Here is a 25,068-nt window from a genome sequence, read left to right as displayed (position 1 = left end):
CTCTCTCTCGACTTGTCTAAATTCACATAGCCTGTGGGGAGTCAGAACTCTCTTTTTTCCCTCACTCTGGCCAGGGTTATGTTTGCTTTTAAATCTCAAAACATCAACTACTAAGAATAACCTTATTCAGACAAGAAGGGTCATGTTGTTAGAATAGGAGGATACGACATTATAGAAAATCAGAATCTTTAAAAGTATTCAATTTCTTAATTTTATATATAGATTTCCACTTATTTTTAGTAATTATGTGTATGAGCAGTTTTATCTTAAGTGACATTACACAGTGAGATACATCAAAACAACATCAAGTTTCTTCTAAGTTTAAAACCTTCTGAAATGACAACTTAGTAAAATGTTTAAAAATCCTGCTAGGTTATAGAGAGCATTACATTATTTAGGTGGCTGCCTCCTGACAAGGTCTAATGCTCAAAAAACAAACTTATCAGCCTGCTACTATTTCTGAGAAGCTGAGTACTATTTTTTCAGTATTCGAGTTAAAAGATCTCTGGCCAGCAGACTAAAATGTTTGTTTTATAATTGCCCGCTGAACTATGATAGTTTGTTTCCAGATGGTGCCCTTCCTTCAACCTGCACACAGTCTCTCCTTGTTCGGAGCTATTCAACCTCCTGCTGATCCCACTACCCCCACCCCTATTTAAGGCTACAGAGAGGAAATCCTAAGGAGGAGACTTTCCCCCCCTAGTCTCCAGCAATTTTTTGGTGACGTAATATGTGGGCTGAACTTGAGTTTACTGAGAAAGAGAGGGAATCACTATTCAAGGGTACTGTATATACAATCTGGGTCAGCTGCAGCTGGTTACTGCATTTCTCCATGTGGCAGACAGAGCAAAGCCACAATGCTTTCTCTGCCGGATTAACGACAGCCCACAGACCAGAACTTCCACTATACTACTTAAAATTACATAGGTGGCTTGTCAAATTCAATTGATGAGTGTTGTAAGAAGAAAAAGAAGTTCGTTATTACAGCTTGGATTCAACGGTCCAAAACAAAAATGCAATTGCCATTAAAGTCACAGATGAACAAACTTCTGCACTGATTTTTAAAAGCGAGAATAAGAGCAGCAAGTTTCTGGGTCTGCTTTATCAACAGATGCATAAAGGTATTTTAATATTTCTTGTTTTTATTTAAAAATTCTGTATGTCAAAATTTTATATTTGTAGAAATTTCAAAATCTTTTATTAAACAAAGAATTTATAAATACACTACAATTTATCTTAGCTGAAAAAGGTTTTCTTTTGCACCTTTATGTAAAAACTGGTCCTTATGTACATACTCTGTGGTGATCGATGCATTATATGAGGTTCACTTTAATAACATTTGGTGTATATGCTTACACATCGGTAGATACGTGCTTGGTTTCAGAGAACAAGTGCTTTAGTGACACTAGAAAGAAATTTTAACAAGTAACAGATTAAATGTATAAGGCTGATAACACAGTGAGTAAAAACAAAGGGATACAAACAAAAGAAAACAGCTGTAAACATGAGTCTCTCTTCCTGCAGTTATAGTGTGTAAGTTTATGCATACTGTTAGAGATCTTAAAGTATAGCTACAAAACACAGCTAAGAACATATAAAATTAACTTAAAAGCTTTAGAACAATTCCCCAGTTATAGCATAACCCAATATGAAGCAGAAATTTTGTAAAGATTAAAGGTAAGTCTATGGTATTTCTTGCAAAAACTCAAAATTGTAACTAACTTTCCAGGTTTACATGTAACAGGAATTTAACTTGGGTCACACACATTAAAACTGCTATAACTAGAATTACTTAAAAAAGCAAAGTTATTGACACACACAAAAAAACTAAAACTTTATAGATTAGGATTAAGGAAAAAAATAAAATGTGACAGAAGTATTAAGCAGTCAGCAGTAACAGTAGAAAATAAGAACCCAGAAGAACCAATTACTTAAATACATGATTAAAAGACCAAAAATATATAATACTTTTAGACAGACAGAATTTTGGTAACCATACATATGAGGTTTCTTTCAATATTCTACCTGAGGGCTTTGTTTAATTGTATTATGAGAAAGAACTGTTAAAAATAAAATTACTAGTTACCAACAGTTAGCTTTAGCATCAAAGACACTTAAGTTTCTTATGATTTGGGGATTTTCTGTTCTTTTAAAAAACGAAAGGCATTAAATGGTAAGAATCTTCAACAAGCAAATAATTGTAAAGCTAAGATTTCTTCAACTTTACTTACATGTCTTTTCCTTAAAGATTCAAACTCTAAATCCTGGGAGGATCTCTGTTAAACATATTTTACAAGAAACTGATAAAATGTCCAAGCAATACTGCATCTGAAATACTCTCATCTCTCTTTCTGTTGTTGTTATTTTTTTTTGCTATGAAAAGTGCAGGACCTCATTCAACCTCATTTCTTACTGAGTCCTTAGGCAAGCATTTAATCTGAAACCCCAAACACACAGATAACTATCCCTTTCTTAGATGTCTCCAGGGGATGAGATTGTTCTCAAGTCTTTTCCCAGAATATAATTCACAATCTACAAGTACCTAAGGTATCTTCAGTGCTTCATAAATTTAGGTTCATTGCCTCATGCTATTTTCGGTGCGTGAGATAACCAGTTAAATGCCTCTATGCATTTACCATCTGAAAGGAAGTAAATCCTGATTTTTATTTCTTCTCTCTACTAGCTGGCAAATGTAGCAACTATGAAGAGAAACAGTACTAATAAAATTAACCCAAGGCATGGAAGACTTTTTTTCTTTTTTTCCTAAAAACAACCAAGCAAAGGCACAGATTTAAACTTAAGTATACTGTAACTAATTTATAACATTCTCTTGGGACCTAGGAAAATTTTAACATATACAGAAAGGTTTTATGAGGTAACACAGATTTATAGATCTTTCACTTTTAAAACTGAACGTGGTGGGGAAATACTGAAGTTTTCAGAAAATGTAGTAGTAAATGTATTTTTAAAACCAGTTCTTTACTCATGACGTAGCTAGTCTACTTACTTAAGAAATGTGGCTCCTTATTCTTCTTTATGTGACAACTGAGTCATTACTTTTATAATAAGGGTAAGGGAAATGTATTTGCTTAAAAGAAACCTTTAATTGCCTCCTTTAAATACTTACTTAGGTCAGATTCTCTCATGGTGCACAAGGATTTATCTTACGACTTAATCGTACAGGAGCCCACAAAGAGCTAAGGCAGAACATACTACAATTTTAACTTTTCACGTTTTTGTTCTTTCATGACAACACTGATGTAAAGTCACAATAACAGTCTTGGATTATATGTTCTTAGTTGTTCTATACAAATCTGTGTCTGGTAGGAAACACAAGCTGTTCAAATCAGAATACTGTTTATGAAATTCTACTTGTTTGGAAGTTTCATGATAGGTTCTGAATTTCCCTTGTTTTGGTAGCTTATGTCATAGATTACTTAAATAATTTTATGATCTAAGAGTTTCCATTCTATTATTAAAGTGAAATGAGTGAAGTTGAGGACTAGCTAAGTTAACTATGCAGGAGAAATACTATACATTTGAACCAGGAGGCTGACGGCTTCTACTTTACTGTCCTCAGTTTTTAAAATAAACCACATCTAAATTCCACGAATCTGCAAATATAGCAAGAAATCTTTTATTGGTTTTTGGCATAAGTAACTCTAGTACAATAGCAGTCCTTTTCTTATAAAATAGACAGATGATGTTTAAGGTCTAAATTTTCTACTCATGTCTGAGGCAAAATATAAAAACAAAAAACTAAAAGTATTCATCCAAGTGTGCTTTTGATGATCACTTAGCAAGAGAAGGCCTCTGATATAAATAAGGAATACTATTATGCTCACTCCTCCTATCTTATGTTGGTAACAGAAAAATACTCCACACTCCACCCTTTGCTTATTTTCATTCTCACTCCACCTTCAAAACACCAAAGGAGACATGGTTTTAAAAAGTAGTGGTCATCTTCATAACTGCAAGTCAAAGAGTCCTTATTTCACTGATTTTAATAATAACCTTTATTTTGGGGGAGGGTTCTTACTTAAAAGTTAGATAGATATCAACTGATACAATACATACAGAGGCAAAGGAATGACAGCAGAAAAGTTTGGGATAGAAAAATGATGGAAACAGAGCCTAACAAAAATGATTCCCAGATACCTTTTCATAAATAAGCAATGGGTCAATGTAAAGAGATACACACCAGGAAAAGACTGCAAAACGAGAGACACAAAGTTAAGGCTCCTCTGTAGTTACACCACGACTAGGATAAAAACCACAGGTCTAGCAAAGTTAGGAGCAGAAGATCAGAATCGCATTTGAATGCCAATGTTGGCTTCTCTGGTACTTTATCTCTGTGTAAAATGGTATACATTTATTTCACAGTGTTGTTGTGAATGCAAACATATTGTTAACATGTATTAAGCACTACATAAATGTGAAGGACTGTTACGGTATTGGGGATAGAAAATAGAATAGAATATGTTGCAATGAACTCTGTGGAGTCTCTGTCTACGTTCAAACTCTGGTGCCATCTCTCAGAAGCTGTGTGACTCTGGGTAAGGTACTTAATTTCCAGATGCTAGTCTTTCGCTGAGAATGAGGACTGTGACAGTCTACCTCAGAGGATTGTAGTTACAAGTAATGGACTTAATGCATGTAAAGGGGCTTAAAATAATGCCAAGCGCCCCGTAAGTATGAATGACTGTTATTACTGCATTACTATTATTAATCGTAGGCATAAACAACTTGGGACCTGACTTCTCAAATCAAAACACAAGAAGTAGGGTGGGAAGTGGTACACTAGAGTTCTTAGTGTATCCACTGGTGTCCTTCAAAACCAGCAAGCAGGAATCGAGCTTGTGACAGTGGGAAGGTGGGCCATGTGCTGCTCAGCCTGCTGACGCACCCGACAGAGTGGCACGTCCTACCCGTTCTACTGCTACCACTCCTTAGGGAGGGAACTCGTGAGAAAGAAGCAGCTTTGGTTCGTAGAGTGAGTTCTAATGTTTCCTCTAGTGTTTCTACAGAAATTGCATTATAAGGGACAAGAATTTCTCTGTCACAGCAAAATTGAAACATTTCAAGCACACATGTCAGCAATACGTGCCACTGCTATAAACACTGACTGAGGAGCCGGGGAACCTGAATTCTTGACTGGGTTCTACTACTATCTATTTGTGTGGTCTGGGCCTTCAACATGCACATGGGTGCAAAGAGGTTCTTTTTTATTCTTTAACGTTTATTTATTTTTGAGAGAAAGAGGGAGAGCACATGTGAGTGGGGGAAGGGCAGAGAGAGAGAGGCAGGCTCCAGGCTCTGAGCTGCCAGCACAGAGCCTGATGGGGGGCTTGAACTCACGGACTGCGAGACCATGCCCTGAGCCGAAGCCGGACACTCAACCGACTGAGCCACCCAGGCGTCCCAGGTGCAAAGAGGTTCTTGAATGAGATGGTCTCTAAGGCACTTTCCAACTCTAACAATCATATTCAAATATAGAGTTTCTTTCCTTGGTAATGGTTAAAGAAAATTATTGAAATTTTACTAAAATACAGTTCAGTAGAACCTGTTAGAAGAATGAACCTGCTAAATCATACGTAAACTTAGAACATATATATGATTATGGTTTAGAAAACATAATCGCCTACAATAATGACTGTAAACATTCCCTCATTCTTCAACTTGTCTCGAATCCTAAAAGGACATGCTACGAAAACTAAAAATATGATGCCAAAACTTTCTGGTTTGAGATTTGCCTCAAAATGTTTCTTTGATAGATAAAAAAGATATTTATTAGAGAGGGCCAATTTAACTAAAACCGAATATACATATAAAATAATGACTAGTAAAGTCACTTGCTATTAGCTTTAATACTAGTTAGGGAAGAATGTTTTAATTAATGCCTTATACACATTGTGTATCATTTTCAGAGTCTTAAGACAGTAGAGTAAGCTTTTCAAGGGTAAGAAAAGTGTCTTATTAGGGTCTCAAAGCACCCAAGAACACTAATAGTATGCCATTGCAAACAGTGGGCACTCACCAAAATGTGTGCACTGAGCTGGGGAAGAAAAAGTATTACAGTGAGGTGATAGTTGGGAAAGTTATTCTCTGAAACCTAAACAAATGCAAAGGCATCGTGGTGTTGGATTTAACAAATTAATAAAATTAATTCTGGCCCAATTAATAACACCAATAGATACTTGGTTTTTTCCATTTTTTTTTTCGTTACTGACTTTAAAAGTAGGTTAATATTCATTCTTTTTACTTTTTTTTTCCTTCACTGGTTTGTTTTTTTACAAAGACTTCATACAACCTCATTTCAAAATGAAGGCTTTTATTTGGACCCTAAGTGTGTTATTCTTCCTACTAATGGGCATTGGACATTGCAGAGGAGGACAGTTCAAAATAAAAAAAATAACCCAGAGGAGATACCCTCGTGCCACAGATGGTAAAGGGGAAGCAAAGAAATGTTCATACACATTCCTGGTGCCTGAACAAAAAATTACAGGGCCAATTTGTGTCAATACCAAAGGGCAAGATGCAAGTACTATTAAAGACATGATCACCAGGATGGACCTTGAAAACCTGAAGGATGTGCTCTCCAGGCAGAAGCGGGAGATAGATGTCCTGCAGCTGGTGGTGGATGTAGATGGAAACATTGTAAACGAGGTAAAGCTGCTGAGAAAAGAAAGCCGGAACATGAACTCCCGTGTTACTCAACTCTATATGCAGCTATTACACGAGATTATCCGTAAGAGGGATAATTCACTTGAACTTTCCCAGTTGGAAAATAAAATCCTCAATGTCACTACAGAAATGTTGAAGATGGCAACAAGGTACAGGGAACTAGAGGTGAAATATGCTTCCTTGACTGATCTCGTCAATAACCAGTCTGTGATGATCACTTTGCTGGAAGAACAGTGCTTGAAGATATTTTCCCGACAAGACCCCCATGTGTCTCCTCCTCTTGTCCAGGTGGTGCCACAACATATTCCTAACAGTCATCCGTATACTCCTGGACTGCTGGGGGGTAATGAGATACAGAGGGATCCAGGTTATCCCAGGGATTTAATGCCACCACCCGATCTGGGGACTTCTTCCACCAAAAGTCCTCTCAAGATACCACCAGTAACGTTCATCAATGAAGGTGAGTTACCTCTTACTGTTAAAAATGGAAGCATGAGGTTAATATGTTTTATGGTTTATAAAACAATGCACACAATAAATGGCTTACTCTTAGTTTTGGTGACGTAATTATACACGAACATTTTTGTTTTCTATTAATCAAGAGTTGAACTTAAATACATCTCTCAGGTCTGAGTCTAAGAGTTTCTAAAAACAGAGTATTCTGTGAGAAAAGTATTGTCTTCCATCCAAATTCTCACAATCTAAGTTACCAGCATTAAGACAGGAATGAGTCCATAATCCACTTCTAACCTCTACAACCCCCCATCGGCCTCCAGCTAGATCATCTAGCTGCTCAGCAATCCTTCTGTTTACCTCTTGCTGCTCTCCCCATTTTCCTCCTCTCCAAAAGGAACATTTAAAAATTTGCTTTCACTCTCCTTAAGCCTCTAATTACACCTCCTCCTTACCTCTGCTCTCAGAAATGTGTCATCTACTCCTGCACTGAGATGAAGTCTACTCAGGCCCTAGGTTCCTTGTTTTTTCCCTATTTTGGAAACATCTACATAACACCTATGCCTTCTTGCCCTCAGTGTTAAGAGGAAAAGGTATCCCTTCTATTTTCCAGGGCTAAACAAACTACAATTTGTATCTTATACCCACATACGTATAATTACATTTTCACTATGGTTAAACAAAACAAAACAAAACCTAAAATTGATCCCACTATCCCTACCTCTATTTCTTAATTTTGTTCCTTCTTCCATTCCTCTTCCCTCCCTTCCTCTTTCCCTTCAGTATTGGTCACCGATCTAAGTGGCCAGAATACAAAGATAAATAATTCATCTTTGTTTCAGTTTAGTAAGCTCACTGTTAATTTTCTGAATATTTTACGTTTATTTTACCCCTGCAACCATTTTGCCATAAGGCATTCTCTTGAATTCTTTAGAAGTTGATTTGTTTCCTTACAGTGGAAAGAAAAGTCCAAATGCCCCAAAGTAAAAAGATTAAATAAATAGTTCATTCACTTACTGAAAAGGCAGTACATAAAAATGTACGTAGACTATGGAGTGATTTTAAACAACAACACAGAGAACAAAGACTGGAACGCGTATGTCATAAAGTATGTCTCTGCAGCAGTGGACCCCAGTGCTTTCTTGGGGCTCCACTTCAGAATATTCTGACTCTTCCTACTTCTCTAAATTCTTCATTTGCATCTCCTTCCTTCTCTATATTTAAAAAAGTTTTCCTCAAGATACTCTGTTTTGCAGGTTTCACACACCTTCAAGGCCACCAAGTACCACCACTGCTCAGACGACTCCTGCCTGGGGCTCTCCCTCCAAAATCTAACCAATGCTCAGTATTTTGCATCTGGATGTTCTACCATCACCTCACATGGTGCTGCTTCCTCTCCTGAAATGCCTTCTCCCAGTTTCTCTCTTGACCTGGCAGATTTTAAGGCTTAAGTAAAAGAATACCTTAAATATTACACGTTTCCAGATTCCAACAAACATCTAAATGGCTCTTTCCCCAAACTGCTGACTTTGCCTTGAACATGTTTTCTGTTATCACATTACACTAGAGTTGTTTGCATGTTGGTCTCCTGGTAGACTGAATGCTTCTGGAAGAAAGTGAACTGTCTTTTCATTTTACTGTCTCAAACACCTAGCTGGGGGATGCCTGGCTGGCTCAGCTGGTTAAGCCACTGACTCTCGATCTCAGGGGGGTGAGTTAGAGCCCTGTGTTGGGCTCCATGCAGTGTATGAAGCCTACTTTAAAAAAAAAAAAAAAAAAAAAAAAAAAAGAGCGCCTGGGTGGCTCAGTGGGTTAAGCATCCGACTTTGGCTCAGGTCATGATCTCATGGTTCATGAGTTCGAGCCCCGTGTCTGGCTCTGTGCTGACAGCTCAGAGCCTGGAACCTGCTTCAGATTCTGTGTGTCTGTCTCTCTCTCTCTGCCCCTCCCCCACTCTCACGGTCTCTCTAAAAAAATAAACAAACATTAAAAAAAGAGAGAACTCTCAGTATTCAACAGTAAGAAATCGAACATCTAGGTAGGATCAAGTCTTGGCACATTGTGCTCAGCATATTTTAAGCACTATGATAGATATTTGAGGAATAAATGAATGAGTGAATGAATGACTAAAGCTTAAAATAATCTTTTCCCCAAGCTAGCATTTTCCTTTTAAAATAAGTAACTTATTACAGAAGTAATACATATTTATTGAAGAAAATCTAGAAAATACTAACAAGCTTTTAAGAAAGTTTCGCTAAATAGCCAATAGAAATAAACAGGGGTGCCTGGGTGGCTCAGTCAGTTATGCGTCCGACTTTGGCTCAGATTTCAAGTCCCTCATTGGGCTCTCTGCTGACAGCACAGAACCTACTTTGGATCCTCTGTCCCCTGTTCTCTCTGCCCCTTCCCCGCTTGTGCTCTCTCCAAAAAATAAACAAACATTACAAACAAAAAGCAAATAGAAATAAACAAAAGTTAACCAACACTTTGGTAATAGCCTTCAAGTCTTTCTTATGTGTCCTTCCTGTTAAACATGGTAATCAGTATTCTTGCAGCTTTAAAAAATAACTTTGTTCTTTTTCTTTCTCTATGATTATATCCTTAGGATAAATTCCCATTAGTAAGATTGGTGGGTCATTTGATTTTGATTTCTCTGTTTTGATTTCCATCACTCCCTATTTCTGAATTTGTTTGGCCCATCTCTGACACTTGCCTCCTGCCCCACATACCCAGTCAGCTCAGTTCTCCCCTGCTGCTTTTCCATCGTTCGTGGACTTGTCCCTCATTTCTATTCAGAGCCAGAACTCTAACTTAGCCCCCAATTATCTATGGCAGCAGCTAGAGGATAGGCTTCTGGGTTATCAGCTGTGTAACCTCAGGGTGTGGGGTGAAGGTGGGGTGAAACTGCTCTGTGCCTCGGTTTCCTCATCTGTAAAATGGGGGATAATAAATGTACTTACCTCATAGAATTTAACATTTGAGGAGTACTTAGAACAGTACCTGGCAGTCAAAATGTTAACTCTTACTAGAAATGGTGTAATAGCTTGTCAATTAGCCTAACTCCACTTTCTCTCTCCATCAAAATATATTCTATATTGCCAACAGATCTTCTGAAACTACCACTTTGATCACATCACACTTCTGCTCAGCAGTTCCATATGACACACAGAAAATGTGCATTTTGCTTAGCCTGGGTAAGAACAATTTCCTCCTCAAAACAATCTTACTTCTTTAGCTTTCCTTCTATTAAGTTCCTTCATAAAAACCATCTGTTTCAATAAAATGAATCAACTCATTGTCTTTGAAATATTTTTCATGCTTTCTGCCTATCAAATTATAAGGCTCAGACCAAAATAAAATAAAATAAAATAAAATAAAATAAAATAAAAATAAAATAAAATAAAATAAAATAAAATAGCAACTCCTCCTTAAAGTCCTTGCTGACTTCCTCAGGCTTAAAGTGATTGCTTCTTTCCACAAATGTTTCTTTTCTCTGTGACATAAAGTACATACAACATTCCTTATACTCCCTCTTGAATTATCAGTTATCTTTACAGGTACATATAGTACTTATATACACATCTAAATAAAAATGTCTTCTAACTATAATATAAGCTCCTTCCTAGTAGATGGATATTGTCTCTCACTTGCAGATGCTAAATAAATGTTGGCTAACTTGTTACTACATTTTTACAGAGCTTCTTAAAGTTTTCATTCCAAAGACCTTCATGAAAGTACTTTTGATACATTGCACTAACAATGTATTTACTAACGCTGTATTAACTAACAGCGTGTTAAGAGTATAGATATCAGGATTCATTCAGTTTATATTGTTTTAACACTCAGTAACAACAGGCTAGAACACCACTATGTTAGGTAAATGACGATCATTACTAATATCCCCAAACCCTGTGATTTCCAAAGCAAAGATGTGTACAAAATGATCCACTGGGTATAGAAAGAAAAAAATACGTATTTATTTTTGATATTCTTTTAAAAAGTGTATGTTTTAGGTAAGCTTTTAATGTTCGCAATTTATCAGCATAATAGTTTATACATTATCACATATAAATAAATATAACTGAAGTGTGTAGAATTTTTTTTTAACTGATGGAAGGTATAGCCATGTAGGTACGGAGATGAACACCATGGAGTATTTTCTGTGAGTGCTGAATCTTAACTGGATGGTATCAGTTCTAGAAGAAATTATTATTCATATATTCATACACTGATACATTAAAAAATGCTTACACAAAATGAGCTGTATCACTTCTAGATTTTATTATACACTGAGCTGTAGTGTAAGAAAAATCTTTTATTTCAGAATTAAATCCCATGTTAGGGATTTAGCATATCAAAAGTCCCATTTAAAAGACCTCTGCTTAAATAAAACAATGGTGTTTATATCCTTAATAAACTAATCCCTAATGTAAAATTAAGGGCACACATAATTTTTTCTGCTATTCACTATTTGTTATTATAAGTAAACATTAACTTTTTACTTATTTCATTCTATAAATGTTGGTCTTTGATATCCAAGGAATAATTAGCTACACCGTAAGAATGTTCATTAGAACACTAATGAACATATAAGGGAAAGCGCACAGAGTTAAGAAAACCTGTTATCTTTGTTATTGACCTTGGGTAAGTCACTTTGCCTGACTGTCCTGTTCTCTCACTTGTACAATGAGAGTGCTTGTTGGACCTGACAATTTTAACATCCCTTTCTAGTTCTAATATTCTATGATTCCTATAAAATATAAATTACTCTGAGCAACAATAAACAGACTTGCTATTTTCTTTATATATAATGTACTAAAATCTTTGTTCACAGTATTCTTATCAGACTGGAAAATATGTTTGAGCTTTTTCGGTACTTGGACAAAAAGGGCAAAGATGGATGGTTCTTCTGTACTTACATATACTTCTGGCAACAAGATGTTCTTAATAACTGTGCACTACATGTAGGTACATAGTCTAGAATTCTAAAGTCTCTAAATGTATAATGCATATGCATTAAACTTGTTTCAGCCAGTCACAAAAAGTCAAATACTGTATGACTGCACTAATATGAGGTGCCTACAGTAGTCAAATGTGCAGAGACAGAAGGCAGAATGGTGGCTGGAAGAATAGGAAAGTCTGTTTGATGGGTAAAGGGTTTCAGTTCTGCCAGATGAAAAGAGTTCTGGAGACTGGCTGCACAATAAAGAGAAGGTATGAACCGTACATTTAAAATGATGAGTTGGTAAACTTCGTTATGTGTATCTTACCACCATTCTTCTAAAAAGGTGTTTTAATGACAATTTTATATTTTAGGTTATAAGAAAAATGTACCTCCAAAGAACAAACTTACTATGAAATCAACGCAAATAATGCAATAACTCTGTTAGATTAAAATTAATTATCTCCAGAAACATTACCTTCCCTCTACCGTTAAAGCAAAATGTTTGGGAATATAACTGCACACCTGGCAAACTGCTATCAATAAAATTCTTAACCGTTAATGTTATTCACGGACGACATTTTGGGTTAGTCTTTTACAAAAGAAAACATTGCTCTTTTACAAATGGTGTATTTATAAAAATAGTTTATTCCTTGTAAGCAAATGGATTTGAGAAAGTTCCTTCACAGAGTATTAGAGCATAGCTATCAGGAAACTTGGGATTCTGGCAAGGCTTTTTTGTTGCCTCTTTTGTAAGAAAGATTGTTATGGTAATTTGTGAGGTGATGCATATGAAAACACTTGGTGTATGTATGGTCTGACCATCATTAATTACTCCATTTATCTGCACCCTCCCCTACATGTGCCTTGCTTTGCCATGTATGGGAACATAAAAGGTAAGCTTAAAAAGTTAAACATAAAAAGCAGTCATTAGAAACTAACAATACGCTTTTTAGTGGATAAAACTTTTAATTACTTATAATGCTTCTTATTGGTGTTATTTTAAAGATGCAATTGCTTTCAGTGGAATACTTAGATTAACACTTTGAAAAAAAAAAAACTAAAGAAACCTGTTTAGACAAAGGGGCTATTGGAATAGGATTCTTTTTTTACCAGTTATGAGAAACAACTTATAATTCTTTAGTAATTTCAAAAATAAAAGCTCAGATCGCTAAATGCATTTTATTTTTTAATTCCATTTTATTTTTTAAGATTCAAAAAAAAATTTTTTTTTCTTTTTACATTTGTTTATGTTTGATAGAGAGAGACCAATCACAAGCGGGGGAGGGGCAGAGGGGAGGAGACACAGAATCTGAAGCAGGCTCCAGGCTCTAAGCTGTCAGCACAGAGCCCGACATGGGGCTCAAACTCACACAGTGCGAGATCATGACCTGAGCTGAGGTTGGACGCTCAACTAACTGAACCACCCAGGAGCCCCTATTTTTTTTTAAGATTTAAAAAAAATGCTTTTTATTTATTTTGAGAGAGGAGAGAGAAAAAGAAAGGGAGAGAGAAAGCACACATGTGAGCAGGGGAGGGGCAGAGAGAGAGAGGGAGAGGGAATTCCAAGCAGGCTTTGCACTATTAATTACTGCAGAGCCTGACATGGGGCTTGATCTCAGGAACTGTGAGATCATGACCTGAGCCGAAATCAAGAGTCAGATGCTTAATCAACTGAGCCACCCGGTGCCCCACTAACTTTTATTTTAAACTTACAGGTTAATAAACATAGTAATTAATATTTTTAGAAGACAGAATCTATTATTGCTTTAGAAAGTATTTGCCCCAAACTTCCCATTTGGAAATGCTATAGAATGTATTTGTCTTATACTTAGCTCACAACCCAATTAAAAAGTTTACCTCTCAAAAGATTTTACTTGATGACCAATTATTTGAAGCTCTAAAGTGATTACCTTTTTGTCCTGTTTCTTTTGTCACAAAGAGCAGGATTAGGACAATGAAAATAAATGAGAAATTCAACAAGTTCAAAAAGGGAAGAAAGCTTTTCCTTTTAAGCAATTAAATAGTTTCTTTACAGAAAAAAAAAAAATGGGTATATTAAAGATGGTTCCCAGTAAAGGTATATTTAAAGTATGAAAAAGAAAATTAACCCACTGTTCTGTTCAAAATATGGGTTCTTAATGAAAAATACGTGTTGGGAAATAATGTGGCATGACTGGTCAATATTTTTCTTTCTATGAATCAGATCTATTAACTGGAGTTTGTTAGCCCTATACAAACTTTAATCATCAAATAAACTGAGGAAGAGAGAGACTGGTCCTTCAAATTCAATGTACAGAACTCCAGTTTCCTGCCTTGAGAAGAATCCAATTGTGTCAAGAAAGATGAAGACTATTTCAAGATTACTCAATGCAAGAAAAAGGTTAATAAAATTCCTATTTTAAAAGAAAGGTACTTCCAGTCTATACCTTTTGTGAACCATTCTGAACAAATTCCTGAAACATATGTTAGTAAACTTACTTCTGATCATATGCAAACCTTCAAGTTAAATTTGACCTCTCAAAAATAAAGCTATTACTTTTCTTCTAGTCATTTAAGAATTCCTATTAGGCAATGACTTTTGTGGAAGAGAAAGCAGTAAAACACTTAATAGAAGAATGTCTTATAATCAAACTCTAGAGAAAAGTAAATAACATATACAAGTAATAATGAAAAAATATTTCTGCCAAGACCAACAATATATACTGGGCTAAGACAGGTTAATGGTTTATTTATAAAAAATAAACACAAACAAATACTAAATTCTAATATTAACTATCTTTACCAAGGAGAAAAAAGTAGCTAAAACACTACTAATTTTAGACACATGTTCTAGAAAAGGATTTCAACTAAATTTTCCTAAGCTTTTTGATCAACTAAATCTAACAGGCATCTGAACTGTAAACATGAAGGCCATCACCAAAAATGTGGGTTGAAAATTAAAGTTAAAGGTAATTTTAATATTGCATAAAATGAAGTCTTATCAAATCAAAGCTGGATTTAGAAAACCCACAACTCTCCAATTTGTTTAAATATCCAAGGGCCTTTTAAGTCGCAGAAAAGAAACAAATGGTATTTTACAAATATTCTGTCAACATTCAAAGCCTTGATGTTTCTAAATATTTTAGAGCAATTCAAGTAACCTAGTGAAAGTCAAACTTTTGAATATATACTTAAATATAAAATGTAATTGTCAAAACTATAGTCAAATGAGTGCAGAGCAAACATTTACAAGGATGACATTCATAAAATAAACAATACAAAGGTGACATTTATAGAATAAACAAATTTCTGAAATGAGGGAATATTTATGTGGACTGCAACAAGACCATTTTATGTGTGCATTAACTATAATAGAGTTTAAGATAAGAGCAATGTTCCTCAGATATCCTTGACTATTGTGGAAGTGACAACTTCAACTCGACAGTCTACCTCAAGGGCTCTAAGTATCACCCTCGACCATTTACATTTCAGGCATACAAAACTTCTAAGTCCTCTGTAACCTCAAGCTCTCTTCTGTTTTCAGTTCTCAGCTCACGTTACTCATGGGTAGCCTTGATCAGACTCCTAACCCCCACACTACGAGCCCAAGCTCTTACTCAATTTTCAAAACTCAGCTTAGATACAGGTAGACTTTGATCTCTTTCCTGCAAATCTGGGTTAGCTATTTGTTGGCCAGTATTCCCAACTGTCCTGCATAACTCCATCAAATATTTGTCATGTTGCAGTGGAATTCCCTTTTTGCTTGCCACTTCCCCCACTTCCCACTTCACTCTGTGGTTGCTTCTTTACCTCTTGAGCCTAAACTTTCTAGCCTATCATAGATGCAGAAAAGAAACATATGGAAAAAATGCAGAACTGAGGAAATTCTGGAAACCACTGTGGCTACTAGGGATCATGTAGTTCAACAAATATTTGAGTGCCTATGTGGGCTTGAACTATGGATGCACAACTAAAAGATAGTCTTGGCCCATGGGGAGTTGTAGGAGTAAACAAATGAATATAATATCATGCATTACACAAAATAATCTAAGAATGGACCTGGAAATTAGACTTCACTTTTCCTTCAATTTTGCTCCTGCATATAAAATTCCATAGATTTCATCCTATCTGAATTACAACCTCTCTATCCTTCTCTGACTTGACTACAATGCATGCTTCTGAAGTGTTTAGTAGCTCATATGTGATGGATAAATAAGGAGAATAATATCAGTAAAACAAAGAGGTCATATTGGTTCATTGGGATTTTTTCCAAGCTATTTTAATGTTTTGTGTCACAAGTATCAACAGCTGAATACAAAGTATGTTAACAGCTAATATGTGCTGTTATTTTTAGTGTAAGATTTTATAGAACATGAAATGTTTCAGGAATACATTATTTTCTACAATAGAGATGACTGTACATTCACCTTTGATTAGCCATATTAAATTTATTAATTAAATAAGATACATATTTATTACATGAGCAACTGCTTTTTTTTCAAGGTCTGCAATGAAGGAGAAAAGAAGGCAATTAACAAGTTACTCATGATGACTACTCCCTAAAGCACTGTGTTAAAAGTTCTGAATACTTTGTAACTTAAATTCAGTAAATGATAAGGTAGATAATATAAAAACAATTCACACTGAATTTTAATGGAATGTGATCAAATTTATGGCCAGTCTAATAAGCTCAAAACATTATTTTTTCACAGTCCTCCCTACCTTAAGAACCTATTTATGAGCTTTCACAGACTAATCAATATCCTCATGAATATAAAAGCAGAAATTCCTTTTTATTTTTTTTTTAAATTTACTTATTTTGAGAGAAAGAGAGAGGCAGAGAGAGAGGGAGAGTCCCAAGCAGGCTCCACGCTGTCAACACAGAGCCCAACACAGGGCTTAATCTCACAAACCATGAGATCATGACCTAAGCCTAAATCATGAGTTGGACATTCAACTGACTGAGCCACCCAGGTGCCTGCGAAAGCAGAAATTCTTAGCACAATTTTAGCAAATGAAATCTAGCAATACATAAAACTAGTAATACATATGACCAAGTCAAGACTATCCCAGCAATAAGGTGGTTGGTTTAATATTAAAAAGTAATCACAGAATTCACCTACTAACAAACAAAAAAAAAGAAAAACCCTATTATCTCAGTAGATAAATAAAAGCTCCTGACAAAACCCAAAATCCATTATGAAAAAAACTCTCAGCAAACTAGGAACAGAAGGGACAAGAATTTTTAAAGTAGTTATTACAGCTTAAAGGATATGTTCATAATGAATGTAATAGAAACTGCAGGAGAGAAATAAAAACTATAAAAAAAAGAATCAAATTTTTTAAAAGAATTAAAGAATCCAATACCTAAAATAAATGTAACCCAAGAAAGGGAGCATTAAGTCTTTCCAGGTTCTCAAATTTTTTTACTAGTAATGTATAGTGTTTATGGTTATTGTATCATAATTTCAAAAAGTCTGAAACAGAAATATCAACAGAACATAAAAATGTGGGCTAGAGAAATATATCATCTATTGATTTTGTGTGTGGTTTTCAATTTCCTTGTATTTAAAGTGTGAAGGCAAGTTAATTTATTTACTTAAAAAAATGACCAATAGCCTACTAATAGTTAAAACACTGATAATGTAAAGCCAGAAGAAAAACAAAAATAGTCTCCATCCTCAAGGAGCAATCTAGAGGAAAGAGTTCAGTCTCTAAAAACCTCTTCTAATGATGCAATCATATAACTATTTATTTAATGAGATGACTCCTTCCCCAGTTAGCCGAAAAGGGTCCCTTTATACACCGGTACAGTATAGATAACACATTTCTTAAAATTTCAACAACCCTACTTTCATTATAGTGCATGAGCTTTACTCGACTAAACTCTATTTTCACCTAATTTCTAAAAAGTGCACATGTCAAAATGTAAATATTTCTAGTAAAATATAAAATGTGATGACTGGAATTTCTATACTTTTTTATTGTTGTTCTAAAAGATCTGTGGGGTAATTCTTATTTCTGAATCACTTAATATTTTTACATCCTTATAAAAAAAAAACAACAATGGATCAAAACACTGGAGAATGGTTCAACTAAAGAAATGTTCAGTAAAACTTAGAAGCAATCTTTCTTTAGATCCAAAAAAATGTGGAAATCACAAGTTCAAGAGTCAGACACTACAAAGTATTTCACAAAAATGTTCTGTCATTTTAAAAGATACGAAGAACTTACTAGTGGATTAAAAAACAGGGAGAGAATCTGTTTCTCTCCCTGTGAAATAACACGGAAGCAAATGTAGCCAGCAGTTCAGAACATGGGCCCTGGGGTTAGAAAGAAACGGGTTTAAGTCCAAGGTTTATTACCTTCTAAGATATAGGACTTTAGTTTCATCTCTAGTTAACTGTTAACTGTTTCATCTATAGGACATCTGTAAACGATCACAGGGTCACTGTGTAGACTAAGAAAATTACTGTTAGTCATATAAATTGAAACAATTCTTTAGAAAGGCATTTTGCCAACATTCCTGAAATGCATTCATATGGACTACTGAATGAGGGGAAAAGTTAACAGATTCTGTAAGTTTGGGAAATTCTGATTTATTTCAGGGCTTCTTAGTCTTTAATATGTACATGTACACTGTGAGTTTCCAAAAGGGTAATATAATACTTAGCAATAATAAAACTTATTTGACCATGGTAGGCGGTTTTCACGAAGTACCTTAAGGGACTAGTGTGTTCAACTGAAATCAAATTTTGGAAAATGTGAACTGGGTACAATGAAGAGCCATAAAAGTGTTCACACCCTCTTGATCTAGCAGATCAATCCCACAGCATTTTTAAAGTAAATATTTGAAAAAAATGAAGCCAATAAGAAGACACTTTGTGCACTTTACAATAGCAAAAATCAGATGGAACTTCAGTATCCAATGACAGAGTAATAAACAATGATATACTAATGTTAAAAATTGTGTATTACAGCTACTATAAGTGCTAGAATGAAGACTGTGGTCCCAAGGAAACTGTCTTTTTGTTAAAAGACAGAATTCAATTTTCTATGTGTGTCAGAATTACAACAATATAAAAATGTATGCATATGGACAAAGACTCCTAAGAACAGTGGAAAATGGAACAAGTTAATGTTCCAGATAGTGGGACTGGGGTAATCCTTTATTCAGTTTCTTTAACTTCTATGGTATTGTGTATACAATAGATAAAAAGTTGTATTGTAAAGAAAGAATAAAGGTAAGACCCTAGACTAAAACTATTTTAATAAGGCTCTATTCCTAGTAAGTTTCCTGGTAATCAATGATATTTTAATTATAGGACCATTCAAAGACTGTCAGCATGCAAAAGAAGCTGGACATTCAGTCAGTGGGATTTATATGATTAAACCTGAAAACAGCAATGGACCAATACAGTTATGGTGTGAGAACAGTTTGGATCCAGGGGGTTGGACTGTTATTCAGAAAAGAACAGATGGCTCTGTCAACTTCTTCAGAAACTGGGAAAATTATAAGGTAAATCAGTGATTTGGACCTGGGAGAGAGGTGGAGCAAAGCAACTCTTACAATGTAGTCATTCTAGGAAATAAATAAGATACACAGCTGAGAAACAACTATCCATATGTTTTTTACTATCTACCTTTGTAAAAAAAAGAATTCTCATCTCTAGTTTTAAAGTCAAAATTAAAAGGTAAAAAGGAAACTAGAGATATACTTTAAAATGTCTCCTTTCAGTCTGGATCATTTATACATGTATTTAATTCTTAGCAAAGACTACTGCTAATTCCATTTTTTTTTTCTTTTTAAAAAAATGTTATTTATTTTGAGAGAGAGAGAGAGAGAGAGAGAGAGAGAGAGAGAGAGAGAGAGAATGTAAATAGCGGAGGCACAGAGGGAGGCTCCACACTCAGAGGGTAGTCCACTGTGGGGCTTGCTTGATCCCATGACGGTGAGATCATGACCTGAGCTGAAATCAAGAGTCGGATGCTTAACCGACTGAGCCACCCAGACACCACCACTAATTCCATTTCCTAAGAAGACAACTGCTTTTTTGTTTACGATCACATTTGTACCCATCAGCAGTTGTATGTAAGCACTAATATAAACTATAGAACTTAAAAAAATGACTCTTTTTCTAGGTTAAATTATCTCAGATAATCATCCCCCCAGGTTTTAAATTGGTTAACACCAGACAACGGCGCTGTTGGGAAGTAATGTACACCCAGATATACGGGACCAAAATTATTTCTCAATAATTTTGATGTTTATCATGCTAGGAGTGTAGAGTATACACCCTTCAGTTTAAGGATGGCAGATGAGTGCGATTATATTTTCTAGATGGTTAATACTTCATTCAAAACTGTGAAGTAACATGTGATTACTCACTTTTAGGTGGCATTTTACTGGTAGCTAAAAATGAGACATTAACACATCCATGTCAAAAGTTGTGTAAATTTCCAAACAAGTAACCAGGGAGAAAATCCCCAACACAACCTCCTTGAAAATACACTTAGTGTTAAGATCAGGTTTGCTGAAACTTACGCCGTGCTGCACACCTGCAATGGTGAATGCTTACTGAAATAGGACAGTTCATGGATTTTTTAAAAATAATCTACAATTGGGGCGCCTGGGTGGCTCAGTCGGTTAAGCGGCCAACTTCGGCTCAGGTCACGATCTCGCGGTCCGTGGGTTCGAGCCCCGCGTCGGGCTCTGTGCTGACAGCTCAGAGCCTGGAGCCTGTTTCAGATTCTGTGTCTCCCTCTCTCTGACCCTCCCCCGTTCATGCTCTGTCTCTCTCTGTCTCAAAAATAAATAAACATTAAAAAAAAAAATAATAATAATCTACAATTTTTCCAAGGTGGAACTTTGAAGATGACTGTTTTATCCTGATATTTAATTATAATAGAGCTAAAGAAGACAATTTGCTCTACTATCATTTTTATTGAGTGATCATAAAAATGTCAGATATCCTTTTTGTCTGACTATGGCAGGGGACAGTTACATATATACCTTTAGAAAAAAATCTGGCTCTTTGTACGAGAGAGATCAGGAATCCTTTTCAAGAATCTGGCTAGTTCACTAGTTAATGTTTTTAGTAGCTAGGAATAACGTTTATTCTGTTTTGCCCTTTTCTTATACCTAAGGTTTGAAGCTAGATGTATAAATAAATATGGACAAACTAAGAGAAAGAAAAACAAAACAAAATGACTGTGGGGTTTATAAAGGTCAGGTGAGCTATTAAAATGGAAATTCACATTACCGCTTAAATGGCAAATATTTTTATGTTACCAAATGTTTGAAACTTATCTATAAAAAAGTTTACTATCCCTGCACTTATGTTTGTACTCATGCTGTTTGTTTATTAACAGAAAGGGTTTGGAAACATTGATGGAGAATATTGGCTTGGACTGGAAAATATCTATATGCTTAGCAATCAAGATAATTATAAGTTGTTGATTGAATTAGAAGACTGGAGTGATAAAAAAGTCTATGCAGAATATAGCAGCTTTCGCCTGGAACCTGAAAGTGAATTCTTTAGACTACGTCTGGGAACTTACCAGGGAAATGCAGGGGACTCTATGATGTGGCATAATGGTAAACAGTTCACCACACTGGACAGAGATAAAGATATGTATGCAGGTGAGTAAGAAAAAACTGAAGTGTATTCTTTGTAGAATCACTACCTTCTATGTATTACACAGAACCTTGCTATTACAGTATACACTACTAAAAATCTTTCCAGAAAAGTAATTTTGGAGTCAGTCACAGGGAATATAAGCTGCTGAAAGGTTGGTTATCTCTTCTATAAGGCAATCCCAAAGTGTGAATGAACTCTGTGAAAAATAAGGTTCTGTCATTTTAACTTGGGGGTGGGAGGGTGGTGAGGAAAAAAACACTCATTCCTTTGGAAATAAAATTCTCTAATGCCTAAAATTCATAACAACTACTAACTAATCACCTACCACATGCCAGGCACTGTTAACAGATGCTAAGGATACAGCAGTGAACAAAGTTCCTGCCCTTCTAGAACTTATTCTCTAGGAGACAAAATTATTTGTCAGGTGGTGACAAATACTCTAAGAAAAATAAAATGGAGAGAACAGTGAGTGATAAGCAGCAGGAGGTGGGGTGGGTGCTATTTTATACAGAGTGGTCAAGTAAGGTTACTTTGAGAAGGTAACATCTGAATAAAGACCTGAAGGGAGCAAAGGAAGCAAGCCATTTGGGTACTTGGCCTTGGTAAAGGCATTTCTTAGCACTCACGTGAAGGGGAACAGTAGGACTGCAACAGCAAAAAAGCTTTACTCAGAGAAGTTAATATTTGGTTTAGGAAGAATCATTTAGGCCATCCAGAAAACAGAACTCTTCACATTAGTTTTCATATACTTCTGCCTTTTTAACCCAGTTTTGTGGCCCTGATAAAGAGACATCACCCTGCAAAATCTGTTTTTCTGTTCAGCTGTATCTTGGCAAGCAGTATATAGGTCTCTAAGTTTACAATGGCAGAAGAGGGAAAAAGGAAGATATAACCAAAGTATATCCCATATTTACAGAAACACATTTGGCCACTGGTAGTGCTATTCTAATTTACATTATTTTGTGCTTTTTTGAGAATTCAATTTTCCCCAACTTACTACTTTAGCAACTCCATACCTTTCCTTCCCAATTCTCCATTTTATTCCTCTTTCTCTCACACAAACAAACGCTGTTTGTGTTTTATTTACCCTGCTACACAGAAATTACAATTAATTACAATTAAGGTTAATTAATTATTAAATTAAAATTTAATTTAATTTAAAAAAGCAATGGTAAGCAAGCAAAGGGCAAGGTCAAAAAGGCAATTCAAGTGATCTTCCAAGTAGCTGATACTTCAGCAACAGTAAAAGAATGAAGAAACAAAACTCTAAAGACAAAGGTAACTGAAATCAGTGAGAAAAACTCAAATTATTCCAAAGGTAGAGTAAGTTTTTCATGGTTTATGGAGCACCACGCTTGGAGAAACTTTTACTTTGATACTGTATTTTCTTCCTCAAAGGAAACTGCGCCCACTTTCACAAAGGAGGATGGTGGTACAACGCCTGTGCGCATTCTAACCTAAACGGAGTGTGGTACAGAGGTGGCCATTACAGAAGCAAATACCAAGATGGCATATTTTGGGCTGAATACCGAGGCGGGTCGTACTCTTTGAGAGCAGTTCAGATGATGATCAAGCCTATTGACTGAAGAGAGATCGCCTCCAACTTAAATGACAGAGAGCTCTGCCCTTTTCAGTTCCTAAACATGTAAATGTTACATGTATATTGTTTTGCACAATTCATTGCTACAGATACAGTTTTAAATGAACTTACCATAACTGTAAAAGGGGATTTATGACTATAGTTTCATCTTTCCTCAATATACTGCAGAAGATTATTTGTACCCATAATCCTATTTTTAAAATTATATTGACTAAACATAGGCAAAGTTTGTTTTATAAAATGTAAATATTTGCTACAGTATATAACAAATCTTAGCTTTATTTTAAATCAAAATTGAATACATGTTCAAGACAATTTATTTAAAAATTTTATGAGATTGCTCTAACTTCCAATAGAAAAAATAATTTTAAAATTTCAGCCAAGTAATACGTTTTATTTATAAAAATATAGACAGGAAATTAGAGAAAACTCTAGTTTTGCCAATAGAAAATACATTTTGCATTGAATAAAAGTTATTTCAATTCAGTTTGTGCCTCTGACATGAAATGGTTAGACCGAAATCCTTTTCCTGCTTTTATTTTGAGAGAGAGAGAAAAAGCATGCACAAACGGGGGAGGGGCGAGAGACAAAATCCCAAGCAGGCTCAGCACCGAGCACGGAGCCCGATATGGGGCTCCATCCCATGACTGAGATCACGACCTGAGCCGACATCAAGGGCCAGATGCTCAACCAACTCAGCCAACCAGACGTGCCCCTTGAACTCCTGCCAATATATTTTGTGCCAATCCCCCCCCCCCAAATTAAGTGATCCATAGTATTTAAATACGTATTTTAAAAAATAATGTATGTAATGTTTAAACAGTCAAATTTACAAAAAACGGAAATTATAAATGATTTTTTCAATATTGTCTTCACATGATTTATTGGAACACCAAAATTTCCTGAAATGTATTTATATTGTTCTATCAGCAAAATATTGGTATTACAAGAATGGGAATCACAAAAATTTAGTGAGCCAATGGTTTTACAGATCTGAATTATAACTTACGTATAAACAAGCTTATTAATACCCCTGCTCTCCCCACTTCCAAATTTACTGATCCTGTCTGCTATTCAAGTCAGAAAGCCTAGAGAACTTTATAAGCATTACCACATACTGATGGGTGGGACTAACACAACTTCAAGGAACTGTTAGGTATTTTCTCAATACTGAGATTCAATACCTTCGGGGCAGAATCCACAGGGGTTTGGCTAGTCCAATTTGCTAATTCCATCTTATTGTGTGTGTGTGCGCGTGTGTGTCTTTTACTCAACTTTGGATCTAACAACTTATTACCAACCTCCTGGAATAATTTCTTTCCAGAAACATGTTCTTGCTTACAGTTGACCTTCCTAATTCATTTGTGAACTAAAATTTTAGAGAAATCGCTGAAGACTTCTGCTCAAGCAAAAAGAAAATCCTACCACGACTGAAGATAATCACTTGAACAACTCAAGCCCACCAACATGACCAGTGTTTTTCCTGTCGTATGTTAAAATGAAAATGCCGGTCAAAGAAGGCTTCAAGAGAACATCAAAATATTAAAGTAGTGCTTTTCTTTGTTTTACCTATGGTTATCTTAAAATGGGTTTGAAGTCCCTCCTACCACCCCCAGAATAATAAAAAAAAATCTGCTGTAAGATTTCTGGATAATCTAGTTGTTCTATCAAATCTTAATTGGATAAAATTGTACAAGGGCATTCCATTTATATAGCATTTCATGTAAACATCCAAAACCCTATCAAAGACAAGTCTTAAAGAACTT

The 25,068-nt window shown here is 35.4% G+C and overlaps 2 protein-coding genes across 5 annotated transcripts in view; one reads left to right on the top strand and one right to left on the bottom strand.

Moving 5' to 3' along the window:
* The window catches only part of RALGPS2 (Ral GEF with PH domain and SH3 binding motif 2), a 169,515-nt gene that overhangs the window by 46,723 nt on the left and 97,724 nt on the right, over window positions 1–25,068 (bottom strand). The window lies entirely within an intron of this gene.
* On the top strand, window positions 653–25,068 carry ANGPTL1 (angiopoietin like 1). Its single transcript, XM_049634025.1, has 5 exons — window positions 653–1,121; window positions 6,299–7,144; window positions 19,387–19,580; window positions 21,434–21,704; window positions 23,101–25,068. Exons 1-5 carry the CDS (start codon window positions 1,112–1,114, stop codon window positions 23,286–23,288), a joined length of 1,509 nt encoding a protein of 502 aa, XP_049489982.1. The 5' UTR covers window positions 653–1,111; the 3' UTR covers window positions 23,289–25,068.

This window comes from Panthera uncia, chromosome F1 (genome assembly GCF_023721935.1).
Source record: "Panthera uncia isolate 11264 chromosome F1, Puncia_PCG_1.0, whole genome shotgun sequence".
NCBI classification, from domain to species: domain Eukaryota; kingdom Metazoa; phylum Chordata; class Mammalia; order Carnivora; family Felidae; genus Panthera; species Panthera uncia.
Note: the sequence above shows the minus strand (reverse complement) of the source record. Positions and strands in the feature narration are given on the sequence as shown.